Below are 26,106 nucleotides of genomic sequence, written 5' to 3'. Positions count from 1 at the left end.
GCCTAGCGTGTGTGACCCGATCGATCGAGGCAAACTGCACACAAATCACGAGGAATTTTTGAGAGGACACACACATTACTTATGCGGTTTGCACATACTCAGCTGTTGAATTAGCTCGACAAAAATTTGGGCTGATTCTCTTCGGGCTGATGTGAATAAGAAATGAAATAGCGCGCTAACTCGCAATCGCGAAAAATTTCTCGAGCTTGGATTGTTTATCGGGCTGATGTGAAAACGCCTTATGAGTAACTCCATGTAGGCAACAACCACAAAGACAACAGTAGAGTCCACTGTACATGGTTATTTTAATAGACTTTGCTTTTAATAAAGTGACTTATACTGCTCCATTTCTGGCATCTACACAATGTAGGACATTACAGTACATCCAATTAAAATGGAGCATAAATACTTTATGCCCTCACAGTGCATCAGTACATACTGAACTGCACCATACATGAAATTTAAAAATTGTGACATATCTATATTTCTGCATCAAAACCCTGACAGGTTGGGCAGTACAGCTGCATCATGCACTGATTTCCAATTTGTTTTCACTTCCTCATCTGTTCAGTTCTGCATTGGAAAAAAAAAAGAGTCCTTCAAATTGAAAAAAAAAAAAGTTAAAAAGTTAAAACTGCCAAAGCGTGACGACGAGGGGATCTAACAATGTACGTATCTCAATTCCAACAGTCTTCAAGTTGACATTCGAAATTTTAAAGGGGCTTGGAATGTTGTTGTTGTTTGTTTGTTTGTTTGTTTTTTACTTCATAGGACATTGGAAAATGAATCTGTATACCCTTTGTTATGGGATATTATTGCATATTTATCCCTGTCGATATGGACAAAACCCTGGAGATAATCCCTGCCTGCCCTACCCCTAGTCCATTCCTCACTGTGACAGCTTGTGGGTGGCTCAACAGAAGTGTGTGACCTCATGTCATGGTGTCAATGCCATGTGAAGTCACTTTGGTCTTTTCTGGCATAGTCCTGTCTTCACATTACCGCAAGGGTACTACTCCTGTCTGTCCATTGTAACATCAATCCTGCCAAAAATCTCCCTATTCTGATTGTGTTACTGGGCTGTGTGCAGTCAGCTATAACTTTGTAGGAAGATGAGCTATGGATTAGCGCATGGATAATCATTAAAAATGTCTGCCTGGTTCATACCCTGGTCCATGCTCCCATGCCGTCCTTTACACTGGTCATCTGGTCATACAACTGGGCAAAGTTGCTGAGCAAGAATATTGCAAAAATAATCAGATGAATAAATAAACAAATCCCAATGCACAGCTCTAGCTGCTTTGAACGACCTGATTTGAATTCCTGCTCATAGTGTTTTATATTTCCAGGGCATGTATTGTCCTGGCAAAGTCCAGTCCGAGTTTGGACACTGCACGGTGGTGGCCTCTGGCTATACTCCGGGCTGGAGACCAAGGACACACCTCTCCTTCCCTGAGGAGTCTGAAGATGACACAATGAATGATCATTAGTCCCTTCTGTCAAAGCTTGTGATCCCAGAATGGATGAGGACTGCACATCGTTAGTTAGCAGGTTTGTGGTCATGCCATGTCTTCAGTGTTTGAGTTTCTTTGCTCTCTTCAGTAGTGAGTCTCTCAGTGCAATCTAGAACGAAGATAGGTATAGTTAAAGGTGTTATGAAAAATGCATGGTACAGAATAATGAACAAATGTGAAAACATGTCTATAGATCAGATTGTTAAACCATTTTTAGTGTCTGTTACATACATATGAACAATAAAAAAAAAAATGGAATAGACATATGGATAGAAAAATGGACTAAGTAATCCATAAACCTATTTCTGGATAAATTTCAGGACAGACAGTGAATAAATGGAGCTATTGTAGCCGACTAGATAGCTGGATGAAAGATAAATTCATAGTGGTACAAACGAGTTCTTACTGTGGGTTGATAGAGTACTTCATAAACCTATTTGTTTCAGGATACATAAGTAAATAAATGGAGGTACTGTAGATGACTAGATAGATGGATTAAAGATGAAAATACATACTTGGTACAAACAAGTCTTTTTTTTAGGTTGATTGAGAAAGATGCATACAAGTAGACTGAACGAAGAGAAAATTTTGTTTTGAAGGGCATCCCACACTTGTGCCTTAATAGTACACTCAGGTAGACACAGACACAGAACACTGCAATACAAAGGATTCCCCACATCTTCTATTCTTTAATTCTTCAATGCATCAAGTCTTCAACATCAATTCTTCGAGTCATTGACTTATATGATGCTGTCTGCAACATGTCGGGCAACAATGATAATGCTAATTGCTCTGCTCTGTTCTGGCATGTTTACCTCACTTTGCCACATGGTACATTAGCACTATTAAGTGGAAATTGTTTCAGTCGGCAATTGCCAGTCATGCAAAAAAAAAAAAGAAAAAAAAAAGAGGTAAAATGAAGAGATGCTCAAAATGTGTTAATCATGGAATAATTCCCCATGTCCTTTTCCCTCAAGATAATGTATACGTCATATATTTCGCAAGTCTAAATTTTCACGAATCAGGACTTTCCGACAATTTCGCGAGTGGTTAAATTCGCGATCGTGGAGTCCTGTACTGAACGGAGAAATGTATACGTGTACGTCACATTTATATTGGTATTAAAGTCAATATTTCGCGTGTTTTTAATTTTGCTAATAGCAGCTGACTCGCGAAATTTGCAAAAATAAAAACCTCGCAAAATATTCAGCGTATACAGTACATGTTTCTCTCTGCACATTCATCTTTTTTCTAAATTTCTGATGCTACAAACATACCTGTTTTTCTTTGAACGATCGTTTGTGCTTGGACTTGATGTTGAATTTCTGCTTCATCATCATGTAGGGCTTGTTCTTCTTTTTCTGCTTGTTGGTGGTGCTAGCATGGGGGTTCATCTTCTGCTTCTTGGGGCCAAACTTTTCTCGCCCTTCTCTGCCAGCCTGGAGAAAACATGAAAAGAAAACATTAAGAGGATAAAGCAAAAATGATGTCCAAACAGGACAGACGGACAAAATGACAAAAAAAAAAAAAAAAAGAAGAAGGAAAAACAAACATGGCATTACACATGCTCAAGTCTAGCCATTTTACAAGCATGTTCCTGAAACATTACTCTGCTTGTGTGAAATAGCTTCTCATTTTCTCTCATTTTGGCAAACTTCATACAAATTGCAAACAGCGGTAAGTTTTGCTGAGGCTTTCACCCTGTACAGCTTGCAAAAGCATAAGGGAATGCACAGAAAACTTAGCATAAAACACAAATTGTCATCCACTCACTCCATCAAATTTATATGAATTCATGACAATGTTACCAAAAGTTATGGTTTTTGTTTTACACTAAGAAATTTTATTCTCGGGTTAAAAAAAAAAAATTCTCAGCATCACTCTCCCCTCTCCAATACATTTCACGATGATATAAACTTGGCTAAACTGGAGTGGGCTATTAAAACATATATGGTCAATAAGGTGACAACCAAGAATATTGGTTACCATAATGTATTTCAAATGTTGGTGAAAATCACTTTTTTTGACAAATTGTCTGATAATCACTTTTTTTTTGACCAACTGTCTGATAATCACTTTTTAAAGCGATGTCCTGGCCATGTCCTAGTTGTCTTACCAAAAATATGAAGACAATATTTATGGTACATGTATGACAAAGGAAAGGCAATCCCACTTGCTATGGCTGCCATTTTTTATTTTTTATTTTTTTCCTGAGCATTTGACATTTTTGAGATACTAGGTTTTGTTGCCCCCTACAGTGATATAAGAGAGCAAGAATATTGGTTACCATAATGGATGCCATTCTGGTCTCCTTGTCATGTCTGGGTTTAGACTGGATCGACTCGATCTTCCTCAGCGGCAGCAATTCCCCGCCTTCTCTGTCCTCCATGCTGATCTCGACATGTTTCCGTTTTCGACCGGACTTGACCTTGTTGGAAAACGCCACCTCCTTCCTCATCTGTTCTGTCCGAATGGCCTGTGAAGAATTTCATTTGTCAATCTTTTCTTTAAAAAAGTAGATGAATATCTCCATTCATATATTCCTTATGGCATGTAATCAGATGATGAGTCATCTATCTCTTCACCATTTTCCGCTGAAGTTTGTTCTGACATATGGGTTGGAATACAGAAGGGGAAGAAAAGAGGAATGAAATGGAAGAAGGGAAGAAAGTAGGGGCAAGGGATGAAGAAAAGGAAATAAAGGACAGAAAAAAGAGAAGGGAAAAATGGAAGAACAGAAGGGAAGTATAGGAAGGAAGAATGTATGCAGAAATGGAAGATACTTAAACATGTTCAGTAAGCACTGACCAACAACATAAAAAGAGACATAATGGAAGCACAACTGTCGCCTTAGAAATAGACCACAGAGAAACAGTCATCACATTTATCATTACCCTCCACTTAATGAGCCTAGAATATCTTTAAATCTCACAGATCTATCAGTGCACGCCATTCATACATACTACACCAAAAGCAACTAGTAATTATTATTACACACTGACCACTTCACAGTCAACAACGATGCATGTCAACACCAGAGTATTGGTATATGTATATGACTCTGGCTTCATAGACCGGAAGGTGGGCTATCCCATGGTTTATGTCAGGATGGTCAATCAATCCATCCACTGCCCATATTTCCAAGCGATTAAGTCCATGAGAGGTGCCATACCTGGAAGTCTTCTTGTGTCAGAATCCTCGTCTGGCTGATGGCTGCTGCCCTCTGGAGTCTCTCCTCGGCAGTCAGGCTGGCGGCTGGATTCTCCGTCCCCTCCCTCTCGATGACCTCGTCGTCCGACGAGTGCACCACATCGTGCCAACTCCCATCGCTGTCGTCATCGTCAGAGTTGCTGGCTGTCTCCCATCCATCTGCAGGCACATTACACAAACACACATACAGAATTTCAAAAGTTGAACATAGAAAATGAGGCATAGCATGCAAGCATGATTAGCACTTTCAATGGTGCAATAAAAAACAGGAGAAACAGTTGATTCATCCATATACAGCACTTGCCTCCTATATCTACCCTTCAAGGTTTCTACAAGACATACAAACTAAAATTGGACATGATAATGTTGTTTTCTACTAGAAGTAGTGACAGCCAAATTCATATACCTGTCTATCTCACAGGCAGTATATGAGATACGAATACACTTCACATTTTTTCATTCTCTAGATATATGTGACCCGCTACAACAAAAAGGTCCTAAAGTCGCGCACGGTCGAAGCCGTGAAAATCGAGTTTGAAGTCAGAGCATTAAAATTGGTCAAAACTTACGATTTTCTGATTTTGATATATTATTGGAGTCTAACATGTCTTCTATCATCTGTCGAAATTTTGAAGCAAAATGATGAAAGGAAAGACCAAAAAATAGCGTTTTTCTGAGCCATGTTTTTTGGCGTTTCAACGAAGCAGGGACTGGTTCGAAAATTTGGATTGAGCGCCACAGATAGGTTCCGCCCCTGACAACGACCAGAGTGATCTCATTGGTCAGTTTGCTGCTTGCTGCTAACCGAAGCGTGAAGCTCGCACACTGCCCAGTCGACTGGTGCGTGCGGGCGGGGTGCGCTATGCTCAGCCACTTCTCACATCCTGGTCACTGATTGGTTGGTGAGGAGACCGCTGACGCTGATGTGCTTGAATGAACTCTTTGGGGGTTGCTAGGGCTTACCTTCTATTGTCCAGAGGTGAAAACTGACTTGCGTGTGTTGATCGCGATTGCGTCGAAAGGAAGACTTTTAGGGCGCTTTTCTCGAAACAGTGATTTTCCATACGTCTCGGCATGCTCTCTTTTGAACATCGATATCTCCGCAGCCAATTATTTTTATAAAATGTGTTATATATCAATTTAAAGCAGAAAGATAAGGGAATTATACCATGCAATTTTCAAATAATCGATCTCTCCCGACTTTAGGATCATTTTGTTGTAGCGGGTCACATATCCCTGTCCCATGCAGAGAGGAAAACAGCCGATTCCCGCAAGTATCCTGTCCAAAACATTACCAATTGTAGGAGGTCTTGCAACAACACTCTTCTGCAATGATTCTGTGTGTATGCTCATCCCATGTGAAATACTTCTGGGGGCTTTTGAAAAAATAATGACAGAATCTTTCCTGTTAAATAATCACACTGGTACATGTACATCAAACAGTGTTTGACATGACAAGCTGTTGCGAATTATTGAATGTTCACCTGTCACAATGCAAACCACATTACAGTCTGACAATACACAACAACGAGCATTATGGATAGTGATATCAGTAAACATTGAATATTTTGGGCAAGATAAAGACTGTTCACATGATAGCTCTAAAGCCTGCTGCACACTACACGACCTGAGGTCGTACAACCTTCAGACAATGAGACCAGGTCGTGTGAATGGGCAACGCACACTATACGACTTGACCTGAGGACCTGCAACCTGCCTCCCATGTGCCTTAGCACACAGCGCACGTGCAGCTAGCAAGTTAGCTAGCTATAAACGCACGACCACTATTAAAAGAAAATTCAACATGCTAAAGCCTTCCGATCAGGTTGTGTGACCTAGTCCTACGACCCAAGACTTGGGTGTTTGGTGACATCAAACTGACAGTCGGGAAGTCGAATGACCTCAGGTTGTATAGTGTGCGGCGGGTTGAAGCCAACCATTAGACAAGGACCCATATCACCAACTTTGTTAACTTTGGTAGTCTCACACTTTAGAGCCATATTTCTTTGTACCTTTCTTTTTCTGGTCAGCTTCCTCTTGTTCCCCTTCTCCAGGATTTTGCAAGACTTCGGCCCCTGAAATGAAGTCAGGTGCAACCAGCTCTCCATAGTCCTTAGCTCTGACATCTGTAGACTGCTCTGTGGGTTTGCCCTGCACAAGATAGGATCATGATGAAATAACTTAGTATTTGGTGCAAAATGAAGGCAGAATCTGATTAATGGGAATTCTTTCAAGTTCTTTACATCTTTGCATAGGTAATGATTTGCTGGGATGGGCTGACTTTGCTATAACACACATTTCCCATAGACACCGGTCCGAAAATACTTAGGACTGATCTTCAACAGATTAATAAGATACTGATGATGTAATGAATGACTTGTACTTCTTATTGCAGCCAGAAAAAAAAAAGCAGGTTGCCTCTACTAATCTTGATGCATGAAAAGCAATATATTTATCTGCAACACAATCACCAAAGCCAAAGGGCTTCAAGTTCCCTCTGAAGCAATGGCATGCCCTGAACAGAATCTGTACCCTCTTTGCAATAACAGGCCAATGTCTACATAAATGGGGATTCATGAATAGTCCGACGTGTACGTTGAAAAAAAGTTCTGAAATACTACATCTTTTTATCTAGCCTCATCCACATTGTGAAATTCTATGAACACAAAGTGAGTTTGATGGGTGATGGTCATCGAGGAGCATTTTACTTTGATTTATGTAATCTCATTTAATAGCTTATTCTGAACATTTCTTCTGTACTTGCAGGAACTACTCATCTAGACATCTTTCTACTGTTTGCTTGCAGAATACATTGTCCTGATCAAGAGAACATTGACTGAAAGCATATTATCCCTTGGGTGACAAGACCTTGTATCTGAAAAAATCATTAATTTTCTGGAGAGCAGAAAATGGCTCTCATTTTTGCAAAATAACATTATCACATATAAGTTGATGTCAAATAATGTAGAAGCATTGCTTTGGATTCATTTATAATTGCAGTGCTCTAAAACTTAAAAAAAAAAACATTTCTGATATCAAAAATTGAGCCAGCATTATTTTCTATTATTTCCCATATCAGAGATCTGAGCTGTGGTTCTATGGAATTGCATTCCCCTCGTATTACGTGCAGGATTGTGTACCAGCAGGGAGAAGAGGGGTGAATGCATTATTTTCTAGAAAATGGCAACAATGTGTCACAGGGGCCCTGTTCCTCATCCTTGGTTCTCACCCTGTCCTTCCTATGAAGCAGCTCCGGGTTGATGTTTCGGAAGAGCTGGATGAGGGAGCGCGAAGCGGCCATGACGGCCTTGTTACGGTAGGTCTTATACTGGGCCAGGTCCTGAAGCAGGTCTGGGCTGATGGCCAGCGGGCACCGGATGCAGATCTCTCGCACTGCGTTCAGCCTGCCAACAAACAGAAGAAAACACTTACAGTAATACATCCCTCATGCCACAATACCCTCCACTCCTCTTCAGTTTCTCTTCACTCGCACGTTTCCTTCTATAATTCCCATCATTTAAACACAAAAATTAAGGTCTAGGGTAAATTATTATTTTGCCTTGCTGAGAAAAATGGAAACTAGATTCAAAATTAGTAACCTTTACAAATGTGACTGATGAAGTTGAAATCTGTCCACTCAAAAGATCACAAGAACAAAAGACCATCCGAGCATTGAGAATTTAGGGTTTCTGGGACAAACACTGAACTAGGGCTTTCTATAGCCCAGTCCGGAGGTCTCGGGTTCGAATCTCGATGGAATCCCATTTTCTTTGCTCATTTTTCCACTAATAAATTATATTCTTTCTGGTCAGTTTTATTCTGTCTGCATTTGTTACATACTCAAAAAGCTGCATCACTTCGGTGATCCCTCGCATTTATCCCCAAGTTGAACTATCCTTCAGGTTTATGCCAGGTTTAAGTGTGTGCGTGTTTCTCACACACAAACACACTGCTATAGCTTCTGATCATCCGAGTATTGAGAATTTAGGCTTTCTGGGAAGAACACTGAACTAGGGCTTTCAATAGCTCAGTCGGTAGAGCACCGAACAAAAGAAATTACAGCAATTTGGTACCACAACATGGAAATAAGAGTTACTCCACTGTCTTCATTCCATGTACATCACATAAGAATTCAAATTCAATAAGACATATCCATGCCCATGTTAAGAACGCAATGAAGAAAGTAACAGATGGATATAAATGACGGAACACAAAAGAAAAGACTATTATCACTAATGAATACGACCCCTCATATTTGCCCTCATATACAGGAGTCAAACATTTGACAAAATGTATCAGTAAGTGTTCATTGTTGGAACTCAAAGCAGCAGGTATTTTCCACATCTTGCCAAACAATGATCTCATTTGTTTGTGTGTTTGTTTGTGCAAGTCCAGGTTATAATACACAGTTCACTGAAACTGCTGCTGGGGCACTGATAATAGTACTTCCAGCAATGTAATTGACAGTCCTCAGCATGATCTGTCTTCAAAATATACTAAGAAGTGAACATACAACGTAAGATGACATTAATAATCAGTGCTTTTTCTTGTACTGTCACACAAGAAAAGCCTGTTAGTACACATTGCTAACCATCACTTGTCCCATATCATGCGCGGTTACAAAACAAGGAAAATTAGCAATCCAACACATAAGCAATACGGAGATTGACAATAAAAGAAAATGACCCTTACCCGACTGCCATGACTTCACTAGAGTTTCTCTCAGTCACAAAGTTGTTTACCAGAGTCCTGAGAACTGATGAAATGATGTCTGGTGGGACAAGGTCGTGGGTTGCTTGCGCAGCAAACAGCAGAATCTTTGTAACCTCTGAATAAATATAATCAGAAATAGAACAAATGGAAACAGTTCTCTTTCATTCTTTTCTATTTTTCATCCCGTGTAGTTGTCATAAAAAAAGACTTCTGGATTTGGAAGAGGATAAATGAGAGTAAAGTTGAGAATGAGGGTAATCTTTGGATCAAAATCTAGTTCAAGGCAGAACTAAATTTGAGAGAAGGAGTTGGATAGAAAGGGTAGAGTATTCTGGCAGAATGCTCTGAAAAGGATGGTTAGGAGGAGCATGACGTATCCCTCGATATTTCAGGTGGTCTGCTCTTATCTGCCCATCTTCAAAATATTACTCTATGCAGTGGAAGTATCGCAATCTCAATACAAGCCTGAAATACTTGTTGTTGTTGTTGTTGTTGTTGTGGTTTTTTTGTTTTGTTTTTGTTTTGAGGTTTTTTTTTTGCATATCAGGCACATGCAAACACGAACTACCATACCATGGGCCTTACAATTTTGTATGCCTAAGCTCTTCCCTGCTACATTCAGAAAACCCCATTGATGATGTATAGGACACATCAAGTTGCCATAAACAAAGGGTTAACTTATGACTACAGGTACACACTTTACAAAAGCACTATTCTCCAAACTCCGAAGAGATACTCCACAGGAGCTACTGCTGTCTGAACTGTTATGATGCGGGAAGAATCCACAAAAAATTAACCATCTGCCACCCTGAAAGTACACTAAAAACTAGAAATGTCGCTACAGCGACTGGTTATACCCCCGCCAAACAACATTTCATAAGCTTTGGTCAAAACAGCATTTCATAAGCTTTGGTCAAAAAACTGAGGAAGTAGTTAAATCCGCAAGATCTTTCCTTGATCTTCTGCCATTAATATGCCGTTACCATGGCAACGTACTTTCGGGTACTGTCGAAAAATGCGTCTTGCACATCTACAACCAAAGGCACACATCTGTACCAAGTTTCATGGAAATTGGGCAAAAACTGAGGAAGTAGTTTGCAACACAAAATTTTCCATCATTTTGGCTCATAATATGTGAGCTGTTACCATGGCAACATACTTTTTGTCACTGTCAAGAAATGTGTCATGCTGACCTATATCCTAAGACAAACATTCCATATGAATTCCATGAGAATTGGAAGAACACTGATGAAGCAGTTTTGCCATGAAGCATTTTGCCCTATATTTTACCAATAACATGCCGTTACCATGGCAACGCACTTTTTGCCACTGCGGAAATATGTGTCTTGCACATTAACATATTCAGATGAACATCTGTACCTAATTTCATAAAAATTGATCAAAAACTGTGGGAGGAGTTCGCGACGCAAGATTTGTACCCATTTTTGCACATAATATGCCGTTACCATGGCAACGTACTTTTGGGTACTGTCAAAAAATACGTCTTGCACATCTACAACCCAAGACACACATCTGTGCCAAGTTTTATGGGAATTGGTTGAAAACTGAGGAAGTAGTTCGCGACGCAAGATTTGCAACGGACCGACCGCCCGACCGACCGCCCGACCGACCGCCCGACCGCCCGCCCGACCGCCCGCCCGCCCGTCCGCTGATTCCTATATACCCCCTTCAAACTTCGTTTGGTGGGGGTATAATTAGGAATGAAATTTTCACATATTGCCACTGGTATTCAATGCATAAGTGTATAAACAAGAACTTTTATATGCATTTTAATTTTGCGGATCTTGGCTCCTCACGAAAATTTCATGCAGGCGAAAATTTCTGGTTTTACAGTAAATGGAACTTGCAGACACATAGGCACAGGTGTGGATGGCCTACCTCGCTGATGAGGCTGCATGAACCTCTGGAGAAAGGGGTAGAAGTTAAAGAGGAACAGATGGTGGATGCCGACCAGCCTGGAGATGAGGTTGATCATCATCAGCTTCACCTCAAACCTCTCTGTGGTCTTCTCAAGCTGCTTGAACAGTCGCTGCGCAAAATCTGTGAAATAGTAAGAAAATTTCTCCAGTGAAGTAACAGTAGAGTCTTCTTTGGTAGAATCTTTCCATGTGAAAAAAATGTGGAAATTTTCTTTTAACAGTAGTGATGCATCAGTGTTACAGTATCTTCCAGTACAGGCTGAGGTAGAATTAAGCAAAGGATACACATAGAGAGTCCCAAATATCAAATATATGCCTGAAGCATTACAATTATAATACAAATATGAATGTACAGCATTTCTGTAATAATCAAAGCCTTTTAATACACCTAAACATACCACACAGACCAAAGACTAATAACAGGATGATGTCTGCATTGATATCATTACATAAAATAGACCATCAATATATAGTATACAGTGGACTCCCCTTAAAACAAAGTCCTCGGAACCGGCAGTTTTCTTTCGTTAAATCGAAATTTTAGTATAAATTAACAAATGTAAGCAATAAATAACAACAAGCAGACAAAGTTGGGGCCTGAATTTTTACTTTGTAACCACAATTTCATTATAACCATGTTGGTTATAATGGAGTTCAGTGAACTACTTCAAGGCACACGGTAATATGCCATGTAAGGGGACACAGAGAGCTCAAGATGAAAAGCTGCAGTTTGGATTACCTTGAGCATCGTGCACGAGATGAAGGGCAGAGAAGTTGAAGGCATCCTTCTTCTTCCTCTTCTTTTTGTGTTTCTGGAGGAGCAAAAGCATGCAACTGATGAACATACTCTGTATATGATCACATGCAGAATGTTTGTGAAGAATGACTACTCCAAAAGTAAAATACTACTGCTTGGTTTACAAGCATATTCACATCATATGCGAAAAATAATAACAGATGTTGTTTCTGACAAGACAGCTTGCCCAAAGCAGGCCTGATGGTATCAAGAAAAGCAAACAAAAAGAATTTGAAGTATTTAAATGCATTGAATATGTTCAGGTGTATGAAGTAGCTTGTCTCATGTCCCAAAATTTTCAAGACACGAATCTCCATAAGCGAGTGTTTATACAAAGAATTTCTAATTTCTTTTTTTCATCATTTCTATCTTCATTTTATAACAATATTTACTGTACATTCAATTCCATAACCACCACCATATGCTGCCACAGAAAATCATGGCTGGGTAAGTTGTGTTCCTACACAAGTTTGAATTTAATTTTTCAACCTCTTCCACAGTATCCATCATTATCAGAATCTGAAATATACACTACATGTATATGCTAGAAACCATTGTGCTATTATGTACTCAAAACACATCTCGTTTTTCCAGTGATTCATACAAATACCTTTTTTTTTGTGGCAGCTGTTTTCTGTAAACTGCAGTATGTCTGGGTACTTTTACAGAGTTATAAATGGGGGACATATAAATTTAGACTATTGATACAACAATACCTCACTACAATTGTTACGTTATTTCAAACTGTACAATAATAAAAACTGGTAGTTCATAGGTATACTCACTCGCAGAACCTGCAATGCCCTCTGCGTTTTCTTCTTCCTCTTCCGGGACTTCTTGTTGACTTTCTCAGCAATCAAGAGTTGCTTGGCTGATGGGCCTTCATCCTGCAGTGGCCAATACAACGACGAGAGACAAAGTTGGTCATCTGACATAGCACTTTAAATATGAGTATGACAACACTCACGGATTTCATAGTCCATGTGCATAATGCTTTATGAAAACAGAGTTAATTATGTGTCTTTTTTATTTGAAATGTTTCTTGTTGTTGTTCAGATCTGCAAACTGCCATGCAAACCCTATCAAATTGTGGTCTTGGTTAGTCCTTGGACTATTGATAAGGTTAGCCACTTTGTTTCAGCTACAGAGATCAGAAATTGGTGGGTCTATTAAAGACACTGTGCTCTTTGTGACATTCTACCATGAAGTGCTTGATAAGAAAGCAGTGAATTGATGTCAAGAGCAGGCATGTACCTCAGATTCACTGTCACTGTCATTTTCCTCATCTTCATCTGTCCCAAGAAAGAACTGCAGTGCTGTGACCATTATCTGTGAGAGGCAAGAGCAAAATGAAGAAAAAAAAAAAAAAAACAGCTTATCAGCTCTGAGATATATTCAGGCAGCATCCTAAATTATTTATAATATTGCATACTGATCTTTTACATGACATAAGAAAAAAAAGGAATGTACAATCTAATTCAATATCAATTCATAGCTTCAATATTTCCCTCAAATCAACCTTTATATATCAATAACCTGACAGGCAATCTTTGCAAGCCAAAGGCATGTCAGTAAGTCTGAAAAATCTAATGGGATTTTTTTTTTTTCTGTGATTAAACAACTATTTCATACTTAAGTGAAAAAAAAATATCTGCATAGCCTCCAATCTCAATTCAAAATAAATCATTATAACAAATTATCATATACTATTATATATTATCATTTCACAGCAATCTGCATGGCAACACCTGTCACCTCGATTTTTTATTTCATAATCACTTTTTCATTTGATAATTAAATAATTTGATGTAGCTGCTATGCATTACATTTCTCTTTCACTTTAAAAAAAAAATAAAGTTGAGAAAAAGCAGTCATTTTGTATATATGTACACCAAAAATGATACTCATTTCATCAGGAATTCTAAGTCTGCACATCTATACTACATAAACACAATCCTTACATCCTATATTATACACAGTGCATATCTATGTGCAATCCCATACAGTGATATTTTCAGCAAAGTATAATGAGGGAATTATATAACATTATGAGCACTACCTTTGTCACTTTGGAGAAGCATGCTGTCACTATGACATTCACTGTCTTGGCATCGTTCCTGATTAGGGTGCAAAACACAAATACAACTTGGAAATTTTGGGAAATTTGATGAAGAAATGAGGGCACAGTAGGAACTACTGACAAGTCTTGAAGGTGATTGAAAAACAAGCCTCTATCCTGAAAATAACTATGAAGATATACATGTAGTGCAATCTGAGCAAACGCCATAATCTATCTACACATATCTTTATTCAATATCAGCAATACATGGTACTCCTCCCCAATAGTGAGTGACTAATCCAGACTAGTCAATGCTTCAATATGTACATTTATAACGAACACTTTTTACACTTTTTATTCTTAATAACTACAGCACTGAAACATACAATTTTGATACTTGAACCAGTTACTACATACAGCTGTATGTATGATTGTGTACTACACGTACTTGAAAAGTGGTATTTGGAAACTCATATTAATTGTGGAAAGTGTGCCTGCTTGAACACAATCCTATCTTTACAATCACATTCACCAGAGGACATTTACCATTCACTTGGTCTTACTGAACATCATGTATGAGAAATAACAGTTCTACGGAGAACACCAATGTGTCACAATTCTCACCATATGTTCTTCTTGTACAGTTCAATCATGACATCAAGGGACATTTTGGCTGCCACAGTATTGCTGTCCCTCAGCATGGTGTACATGAAGCTTTGTAAAGTCTGTCAAGACAAAGCAAAGATTATGTCAAAACACATACCTGCATACTCTGGCATATGGTTTTTCCCTAAATGTACATGAAAGTTTCTTCTTCAAAACTCTGCATTACATTCAGTTTCATTTTACTTGCAATGCAAGCCTTCATCCATTCTTCATCCATTGATTTGTCTGTTGTACTGATGTGACAATCACTAGCGCTTTCGACAACTGACATTTTACTCTGCATATTAAAGTCTATTGCCATAATATGTGATATTGCTTACAAGCTTTCCTCTCCCCTTTCAGTAAAGCTGCATAAAAAAAAAAACACACACAAAAACACACACACACACACAAAAACAAGCCATTTGGTAAAGGTAAACATAATGGATAAAAAGAGTAAGCGAAAAGAATATATTTATTAGTTCACAATTGATCTAAACCAAAATGTACAGATGTAATACAACATCAATGTGAAGAGTACACGCTGACGTTGCTTGATGCGCACAGCAATTTCCTGAGACAAAGAGAAAACTTGGGACTCACTGTATTCAACTTGTTGTCCTTGCGCTTTGCATTAGTGCGTTTGATGTCATTCACAATGTGTTGGTACAGAGTCTTGCGCAAGACTTTGTCCTGGCAGCGGAATAGCTCAAAGAATAAACTCAAGAGACTGGTGGGGGAGACTAAGCCTCTATTCCTGAGCAATATGAGTCCTTTGCACAGTGTCTACGGGTTAAACAAAGAAACAAGATATCATGACATCACATACATGTGGACAAAATAGAGGTTCACTGTAAATGAAGAAGAAAGTCTTGGTATCTTCAAAAACCTTATTTTCCAAGACCAAACAATTTCAGACAGAACTAGAAATGTCGCTTTGGCGACTGGTATGCCTCCGCCATAATGCATGATTTTCCCAATAGGTCTAGATAGTACATGTGGACACTGTGTGATTACATTTTCACAAAATTGGCAAAATATTGGAATGACAAGTTTGTCACAAATGTGTTGAATGTTCACCTTCCTTGACATAGGTTTAATTGGATGAATAGGAGAGCATGTATCTAGGGATTTAAGGACTTTAACTTGACTTTGAACCATTCATACATTTAGGCATTGAGTAATTTTCAAGGTACAGGTGTGGAGAAAAAGTGCAATTTCTGAATTGAATAGTAAATTGTTACCATTTTCATCTGGCCCTTGACCCTAAAATTCATGAGATAATTACTTTCAGGTAGAACATGCATAATATGTACTAAGTTTCAAGGTAACTTGAGCCACTTCCGAGATCGGGGTATGGAGGAAAAAGTTAGTTCAGCACTTTCAATTGATCTTTGACCTTTTGACCTTTGAGGCAAAAAGAGAGAAAAAAAAAAACTTTCCAGAGAATTTCTATTAGGTTACATACGCATACACCAAGTGTAAAAAAATAACCCTGCTGGCATTGCATAAATATGAGGGTAATAGTAAAATTTTGAAGTCTTGCACTTGACCTTTGACCCCTGACCTTTGACCCCATGAACCCTACATTCTCTAGATAATCACTTCCAGTCAGTATATGTATATACTACGTTCCATGAAGATACCTTGAACAATTTTCCAAGGTACAGAGAAAAAAAAGAAGTTTTAAAGGGACTGTACAGTACTGGTTGAGGTAGGGATTCATGTTTTGAACATTCCTAAGTGAGATAATGAAAAGCCTCTTATGAAATATGAAAGAGCATGTGATTATAAGAAGGATTCGGCATTTATTTGATGAAAATTGGTTTTCAAATGGCTGAGATATCCAAAAAAGTGCTAATAATAAAAGGCGACATGCCCCAACTTTATTAGTATCTCTTTGTTTCACCTTGTTTTTGGATATCTCAACCATTTCAAAACCGATTTTCATCGAATAAACTTTTGATACCCCTTAGAACCGCATGCTCTTTGACATCTCATAGAGTGGTTTCTGAATATCTCACAAAACGTTAAAAGCTAAATCTTCACCTCGACCAGAACTGTACACACCCTTTAATATTTCTACTTGACCTTTTGACCTTTGACCTCATGACCCAAACTTTCACCACAGAATCTTAATTGGGTAATACATGTATACACTAAGTTCCAAGAAAATATCTTCAGGCATTCAATAGATATGGTGGAAATAGTGAAATTTTATGTATTTGACCCTGACCTTTTGACCTTTGACCTCATGACCCAAACTTTCACCAGCGAATCTTAATTGGGTAATACATGTATACACTAAGTTTCAAGAAAATATCTTCAGGCATTCAATAGATATGGTAGAAATAGTGAAATTTTATGTATTTGACCCTGACCTTTTGACCTTTGACCTTTGACCTCATGACCCAAACTTTCACCAGAGAATCTTAATTGGGTAATACATGTATACATTAAGTTTCAAGAAAATATCTTAAGGCATTCAATAGATATGGTGGAAATAGTGAAATTTTATGTATTTGACCTTGACCTTTTGACCTTTGACCTTGAGCATGTGCACCCAAAAGTTGATAGGCACAACTTCACTCCCTAATACACATACATGCCAAGTTTCATTAGAATACCTCAACAGGTTTCGATAGTTACCTTGTCCACAAAATTCATTACGGACGGACGGAAGGACGGACGGACGGACGGACAACCCGAAAACATAATGCCTCCGGCACCACTTCGTGGCGGAGGCATAAAAATATCCAAACATTAACAATTTGAAACTAGTGTTCATCAGAGCAGGTGTTATGGTCATTTACATAAATTCTTCTTTAAGCAAACATATCACAGGAAAAGAAAAAAAAGCAGATGGCTTGTCATGTGATAATACCTACATTTCAGCTACCTTATCACTGGCAGAATACAAATAACTCTGCATTGGTCTGTTTAGACCACAAAAAGACCAAGACAAATAGACTTACTTGTATATGCAAAATTCTACTTTGGAAATATAAATAGTACATATTTCGCATACAACACGCAATTTGGGAAAAAAAAAAGAAAAGAAAAAGCAATTGAATCAACTTTAAGGCAAAGATGAAATGTGACTTTGACTTATGCAGATTTAAATGTTTATCACACCCAAATACAAAGGGCATGGACATTCCTTTACAATAGCAGGAATATATATTGTACTTTGCCTACTAACATAGGTGTACACTCACCATTCTCATGTCTGGATTAAGTACTGTGCTGTATGTTTGGAGGAGGTCTTTTAGCTGTTGGGGATATTCGGACAAATGTTCGGGATAGCAATGTGCGACCTGTAATATGTGTGGAATTACAAGAAAGATATGAATTCATAAATTGATGGCATAATCTACAACATTTTATCATATGTAATACAAGCAGTCATCAAATATGAACAAGAATAATTCAGTTTTACACTCCTATTTCTAATTTTTATGTAGCCACATATACAAGATACAAGTTAAATATGAGTTTTTACTACAGCAGTGTACACTAAGAGTGGAGTATCCAAATCTCCAATTTGATTGTGTGTAGACTAGGATTGCTAAACAATGCGAGGGTTTGATTAAAAAATTGTCAAACTCTGCTGACTGAGAATATACAGAAATGGTGTTTCGATGAAGAAAGTCTTGAAAATAGGCATTCATTATCACAACATCTATGAACGATGCATTTCAGAAATAGTACAAGTAACATTACTGTCTATGGGATAACTTGAGAGGAGTCTGATAAATAGATCTCTTCACTCAGACTGCCACTCTGGAAAAGCATTGAACAATCATAGTCCTGTGTAATATTAATTCAACGGCTTTCACACAATATTAAAGACACTGATGGCATGTAGGACCATGCAGCTTACACTTTTCAAAGTGTGAACAGTATAAAGCAATGCCTAACACTGCTGGTACTGCATTACAATACCTGGCACAAAAACATGATCAACTCATCCAAACTCTTGGAGTACACAGATGGCTTCATCTGAAAAACCTGCAGGGTGGACTGGTAGTGTCGGTACTGTTGAAGAAACTGTATTCAAGATAAAAGTGGATGACATAACAAAAGTGTACAGAGTTAAACTCAATTGCAGGCATACTCTTTGTCACGAGACTCACAGATAGGCCAGCAGATAGGCAAAGTTCTAGTTTATCAATACTGCTACATCAAAATGTTCATGAAGTAAAACATCAATTAGCCATCACCCAAGACAAATCCTAAATATACGCAGGGCTGTACACTAACCTATATTTTCTACTGGTCCAACCCATCTGCCAGCTAGACTAGCAGGTACCCAGTGTTACCATAATTTTTTACTGGTCCATTCCCGAAAAAGTTACTGGTCCGACAGTGTTTTTTACTGGTCAGGGACCGTCAGACCAGTGCCAGTATGCAGCGTTGATATATGGCACAATTTTTTGAAACTTGAATGTGTACAATCATGCTAGTGCACTTAAAAAAAAAAAAAAAGGCATCACAAACGTTTTGACAGAGAATATCAATACATATCAAATATCACTATACATGTACAATAACCATCAGATTCCACGAGACTTTAATAAGGCATTCCACTATGATGTCTACAGTCCCCATTTTAAACAATAACAGGAAAGTTTAAATGAAAGCAGTCTTCATAGTTACAAAAATTCTTTGTCAAGTTGTTTACCACATGGTGAACACTGTATTTTTCAGTCTAGATCAGCGATCTGGCAAATTAGATTCTAATCTTTATTCTTTACTAACCGTTAGAGTCAAGATTATGATTATTATCATCATCATCTATGGACTTGCCAGTTTAATACCTACAATTGTATGTAGTTATTTACTTACTGGGATGATGATTATTTCTGCAACTACAGTTGTAAATTTACTTCAGACCTTCAAAGACTCATACAACTTAGATCTCCTTGAAAGTAACAGAATAATCAAGTTGATTGTGGTCACTCTCACGGAAGAAGAAGAAGAAGAAGAAGAAGAAGAAGAAGACGACGACGACCTACAGCCTACAGGCTACACGTAAAATAAAATCAAACTCGGAAAGACTTCCATATGTACCCCCCACTATCATACACCTACATGTACATTGTTAGCCCGACCAGACGCCGTGCACTAGTCTAGCACTTGTGTACAGCGACAGGGCTGTATATAGTTAGTACATTGTCGTCGTTGTATGACGATGAGCTTCCTCTGCTCCGATGTCCGCATTTCCCTAGGACACCGAGAGCAATGTTACCCAACTCCAACCCTAACCCTAAAAACTAAATTACACAGCTTACTATAGATTTACAAAGTGCAGCGACCCTTTTGAGTTTTGAAATTTTGGTTTCATTATTGTAACAGTTTAATGTCCATTACCAATTACACGTGTATGATGCAAATCGTAACACTTTTAACAGAGCTCAGAGGCCGGGCCAGAGCTACAAAGTCAAAGACATGACCCTGTAGCGGTTTCCAATATCTCGGTATTTTTACTGTCTGGCTGCTGTCAATTATGCTGTCTGACAACCCAGCATTCTGTCAATATCCACGCGAGCTTTCTTTGTGCGCCGGCACACGACAGGTGCGCACTACATTCTTCGCTTTTGTCATCGTGCCGAGGTACGCGTATTTCACATTCCAACAGTAGTCGGATTTTCATAAACACACCTCTTGTTTTGGTGTCACGGAAACAAGCTACCAATTAGTGACGAGCTACGCATCTCCATCAGCCAATTACCACTCTCAAAGCTCCTGTCCGTGACACGTTTTCTCCGACCACGCTGTTTCATTTTCCACGCTTCCTCACTTCACGATTAGCTTTCATCCCGAGAGCGCGTCCTAATCGTTGGAGTCACTCACGTCCGCATACTACGTCCGTATACTTCACACGTCTTCTCGCGCTGACGATACCTCGCGCCGTGGACTGGCATTTCATACGGATAATACTCAATACGGATTATTACACTTTCCCGGATTTCGTACTTCGCAGCATTCGCTACTTTTCATCGCGACTCGCCCTTTCTTCAGGCTACACTCCATCCTGGGGATCTTAACATCGCTACATTCAACGCGACCGGCGCCTCGTTACATCGCTGCATTCAACGCGATCTGAACGCGATCGGCGCCTCGTTACATCGCTGCATTCAACGCGATCTGAACGCGATCGGCGCCTCGTTACATCGCTGCATTCAACGCGATCTGCGTCCCATCACATCGCTGCTTCTGTCCTGCTAGCGCGTGGTCTGTGGTGTGCAGACTCTACCACAACCAGCTAGGGACCGTGCAGTTCTTCTATCCAGCGCTCCAGCGGTGGATCGACTCTACCCTCGCTTGTGCTAGCCGCGGCACTCGGAGTATACTCCACGCTGCCGCTGGATATTTTGTACATATTTCTATGGGACACTGTCGTCTTCGGACACCCTTAGTGCATTCGGAGTTAGTCCATATTATTTCGGGAAGTGCAATACAACCTACAAGGACACTGTTCACCTCTACTGGTGCCCTGGTGCTTTCTACACTACTCTAAGTGTCATACGGTCGTCTACCCTTCCTGTTGGTGGTACCCCCAGTCCTGTCGTCCTGTTCGCCATTTGGTGAGTTGTTAGGTATTACATCATAGGCCCGCACCATAATACCTACATTGGTGACCCCGACGTGATCGTATAGGGCCAACTTCACGTCCCATTCTACACGTCCTCACCCTTCACTTCGACGAATACAATGGCTACCACCAGCCCTCCGGCGGACGTCATAGCGAACCTCACGGCGCAGGTCCTGCTGCTAACAGAGCAGCTGTTCATACTGGTAGCACGCATGGACGAACGACGGTCTCAGCGAACATCACGCCGTTCGCAACGGAAATACCGTCCTCGTTCCCGTCAGCGGTCCAGAGGCGGCAACCGCGGCCATGGAGGCGGGCCGCGCACCGCGCCGCGGAAGCGAACCCCTTCCCAAATCCGACACGCTGGCAGTGAGTGCTACTTCCATTGGAAGTTTGGTGACGCCGCCCGGCAGTGCTGCTCACCCTGCTCTCGGCGAAAGAGACCAATCATTTCCAACGCACCAGGGAAACAGCCCAGCCAGACTTCAGCGGCGACGTGCCCCTCTGGCAGCGACACAACTGGTCGCCGATCTCCCACTTCGGATCGACAACACCGGGCTGTCGACTACGGCACACACTCCTCGACCGTCACCACTGCCGAAGTCAGCGCCCTCCCTCCTTCACCCCCCAACAAGACGAAGCCCCCGCCTGCCCTGCACTTACAGGCGGTGAAGCCCCCCGTCACCACTCTCGGAGAGCGTTCGCCCACCCCCGACTTTGGCCCGCGTCGCAATCTTCGACGCAAACGCAAGCGGAACACCACATCCCACGCTCCCGCTCGTCCACACAACTCCACGCGTGATCCCAAGCATCTCACTCTGGAGATCAACGCCAAAAGGGAGACAACCACGACGAGCATTCCGCTCACCACACCGCGGCAACAGCCTACGCCTGTCCCTGCCAGGAGCACAGCGAGCACACCGAGCGTCCCTCTCACCATCCCGCGGCAGCAACCTACACGACCGCAGCAGACGACACTGCAGCAGCCTACACAACCGCAGCAGACGACACTGCGGCAGTCAACATCACTCCTGCAGCAGTCAACACCACTCCTGCAGCCAACACGCACGACACGCACTGGCGGTAAGCACGTACACTGGCCAGCCCATTACGTTCAATACATGTATTTTGATACCTGATATTTTCAGCCTCTACTTGGTTTACCTTTTCGTATCGATCGCTTGTTTTTAGTCTTCACTCCATTGACTTCTCCACTAGCGATCTGGAAGGGGGCTAAATGTAGCGGTTTCCAATATCTCGGTATTTTTACTGTCTGGCTGCTGTCAATTATGCTGTCTGACAACCCAGCATTCTGTCAATATCCACGCGAGCTTTCTTTGTGCGCCGGCACACGACAGGTGCGCACTACATTCTTCGCTTTTGTCATCGTGCCGAGGTACGCGTATTTCACATTCCAACAGTAGTCGGATTTTCATAAACACACCTCTTGTTTTGGTGTCACGGAAACAAGCTACCAATTAGTGACGAGCTACGCATCTCCATCAGCCAATTACCACTCTCAAAGCTCCTGTCCGTGACACGTTTTCTCCGACCACGCTGTTTCATTTTCCACGCTTCCTCACTTCACGATTAGCTTTCATCCCGAGAGCGCGTCCTAATCGTTGGAGTCACTCACGTCCGCATACTACGTCCGTATACTTCACACGTCTTCTCGCGCTGACGATACCTCGCGCCGTGGACTGGCATTTCATACGGATAATACTCAATACGGATTATTACACTTTCCCGGATTTCGTACTTCGCAGCATTCGCTACTTTTCATCGCGACTCGCCCTTTCTTCAGGCTACACTCCATCCTGGGGATCTTAACATCGCTACATTCAACGCGACCGGCGCCTCGTTACATCGCTGCATTCAACGCGATCTGAACGCGATCGGCGCCTCGTTACATCGCTGCATTCAACGCGATCTGAACGCGATCGGCGCCTCGTTACATCGCTGCATTCAACGCGATCTGCGTCCCATCACATCGCTGCTTCTGTCCTGCTAGCGCGTGGTCTGTGGTGTGCAGACTCTACCACAACCAGCTAGGGACCGTGCAGTTCTTCTATCCAGCGCTCCAGCGGTGGATCGACTCTACCCTCGCTTGTGCTAGCCGCGGCACTCGGAGTATACTCCACGCTGCCGCTGCCGCGCTGCCGCTGCCGCTGCCGCTGCCGCTGCCACGCTGCCGCTGCCGCTGCCGCTGGATATTTTGTACATCCCCCATGCCCATGGATGTCAAACGACATTATTAAGTTTGAATTTGATATCCGGTAATATAGAGAAACCATCCATAACTACTACATGGAGATCATATCTGCCTGAATCTGAATGTAGATTCTATAATTTCTAGTTCTCTGTGACTAAAATCTAGTCATATTTACATGCACACATCACACACACTAACTATACACAGCCCAGTCGCTGTACATGGTACGTCGCGACAGGGCTGTACGCGCGCGACCACCAACCACTAGGAGAGCGACGTAATCGTATTACGATAGCTTTGAATTTTGATACTTAACATCATTTTCGTCACCTCAAACTCAACGAGTATACTTTTCAATATTTACTCTACATCTGATGCTATCAGTATTCAAATGTACGCAATGAAACTTACCGAAATTGATCATCATATCCAGCATGTCCACACGGTACACAATCTTTCACGCCAGGCCTAACTATACACAGCCCAGTCGCTGTACATGGTACGTCGCGACGTACCGACGGTCAGGAATTGCGCCAGAAAGTGTCATTTATTTGTTCCACGGACTTATCGCAAGTGGTCTCCATGGACCCAGTGTGGCGAACTATTCTTCTGTAATAGAAACATGCATTTAACGTGAGTAAAGTATTCTGTTTAAAGGAGAAAAGTATACATTTTCCTAAGTTTTGTAGTGCTAGTCTCACTTTGAGGCTGCATGCCGCGCTCGTCAGACGCTGTTTTCGCATAGCGTAACAGCGTCTGGTCGGGCTACACACACACCAACGTTTACGGATGGGACAACACAATCAATTGTAATCCTTAACTCGTCGCGCACAAAAAGTACTGAAAGATACTTACTTCTTCAACGTACGACTCTGGATCTCGTTTTATGACATTTTGCAGCTGAGGCAAATTATCAGGGAGTTGATTTCTGTTCTTATCACTCATGTTGAAAGCAAACACAGCAATTCAGTATGAACTGCTACCTGCTACTAGTAATACTACTAGTCTTGACAATTCCGTATGTGCCGAAGTGGTGAAGTATTTCGCAATGACTTACGCACGAGTATACACACCACATGTACCCACCATAGATCCACTACACGTATGTACAATACATATCCAAGCATTCATTGCACACTTTGTCCCACTCAATAAGCACGTGCGCACGTGGCGTGAAACCGTAGTCGTCTATGGTAGGCGCGGCGGTGAGCCACTGATCAGTCCGGTGAGCGAATACGTGGGAGGCGATGGGGCACCACACCGGTACATCTGTACATGTATTATTATTACTTTCACCGAAGGAAAACTTGGATTAGCGTATGGGATACGCTGTTTCATTATCATTCATTGAACAAAATACAATTTATTTCTTTTTCTTTTTGGGGTGATGTTTGTTTAAACACAAATTTCCTATACAAATCCGAAGATGAAATACAAGGGTTCGTTAATCTGAACATTTGTGGCTTCATTCCGAAGGCTAGCTGTTAAATTTACATGTATAGACCTATACATGTATGTAGTTGTATTCCGAAGGTACATGTATATATAAACAATCATTACTCCAAAGGTTCGTTTATAAAAAAAAAAAAAAAGCAGTAAAGTTTGTTAATATTCCAAAGGTTCACTAGTTACACACGATGTATTATGAATTACTGTAATAAGTCCCCCTCATCAAGTAGGGTAAAATTAAATGCATTGTTAAAAATTGCACCCACAAGTGCAATACATTGTACAGGAATTGTCATCGATCTTTTCAAAATCTTTGCAAATGTAAACTGTATATATCTCTCCACTTAATAATTTACTCAGAGCAAACCAAGTTCAATACAGGTCTTACTGTGAAAAGCAAAATGTGTGCATATTTACAAGTCTGGGTTTGCTATTGTATAGTTTGTGCACGCTAATGGGGATATTGTACTGATCTGTGTTTGATTTGTGGGTACAATACAATACAAGGGAAATTCAACAATGCTTCAGAACTACATGCATTTCATTACAATACTCAGTTCAAAGTTGTAGTCATTTTTTTTAATCCTCTGTATGTATATATATATATATATATATATATATATATATATATATATATATAAGCTTGAGAGGCTACAAAGGGCCACTTTCAGACCAGGAAAAAAAAAAAACTGATGCAAGTGCAGATACAGTGGAAACTCAGTATAAAGAGATCCTTGGGACCAAGCCTATATTGTTCTTTATATCAGATATTTTGTTATATCAGTAGACAATAAACAATACAAAGCAAAGGAAATAAATTCATTGGTACCAGAGAAATTAGTTTGTTATATCAGGTACAGTATTTTGTTATATCAGATCTCTTTATATCAAGTTTCCATGGTATTAGTAAGCCCTATATGCTCACACACACCTGCATACATCCCCACAAACAAAGCAGAAAGCACACACT

At 40.5% G+C, this 26,106-nt stretch overlaps 1 protein-coding gene across 1 annotated transcript; it reads right to left on the bottom strand.

Annotated features, from left to right (window-relative positions):
* Window positions 1-304: 304 nt before the first annotated feature.
* Window positions 305-24,693, bottom strand: LOC140235499 (protein SDA1 homolog). Its single transcript, XM_072315523.1, has 17 exons — window positions 24,543-24,693; window positions 18,823-18,927; window positions 18,096-18,194; window positions 15,481-15,663; window positions 14,857-14,957; window positions 14,233-14,290; window positions 13,428-13,502; window positions 12,959-13,060; window positions 12,117-12,189; window positions 11,337-11,498; window positions 9,417-9,552; window positions 7,954-8,128; window positions 6,737-6,875; window positions 4,687-4,883; window positions 3,802-3,990; window positions 2,792-2,953; window positions 305-1,623 (listed from the first exon to the last, which is right to left on the bottom strand). Exons 1-17 carry the CDS (start codon window positions 24,630-24,632, stop codon window positions 1,573-1,575), a joined length of 2,097 nt encoding a protein of 698 aa, XP_072171624.1. The 5' UTR covers window positions 24,633-24,693; the 3' UTR covers window positions 305-1,572.
* Between the last annotated feature and the right edge of the window lie 1,413 nt (window positions 24,694-26,106).

The sequence above is a fragment of the Diadema setosum genome, chromosome 11, assembly GCF_964275005.1.
Source record: "Diadema setosum chromosome 11, eeDiaSeto1, whole genome shotgun sequence".
Classification (NCBI taxonomy): domain Eukaryota; kingdom Metazoa; phylum Echinodermata; class Echinoidea; order Diadematoida; family Diadematidae; genus Diadema; species Diadema setosum.
The sequence above is the reverse complement of the archived record's forward strand: the minus strand, read 5'-3'. Positions and strand labels throughout refer to the sequence as shown.

Bases quoted from the DNA above. Each gene is read 5' to 3' on its own strand.
- LOC140235499 (XM_072315523.1), bottom strand. From the start codon at position 24,632: ATGAGTGATAAGAACAGAAATCAACTCCCTGATAATTTGCCTCAGCTG. The intron at 18,928-24,542 runs GTAAGTATCTTT...TCTTGAATACAG, and splicing joins CAGAGTCGTACGTTGAAGAA to TTTCTTCAACAGTACCGACA. The intron at 14,291-14,856 runs GTGAGAATTGTG...CACCCTAATCAG, and splicing joins CTGTACAAGAAGAACATATG to GAACGATGCCAAGACAGTGA.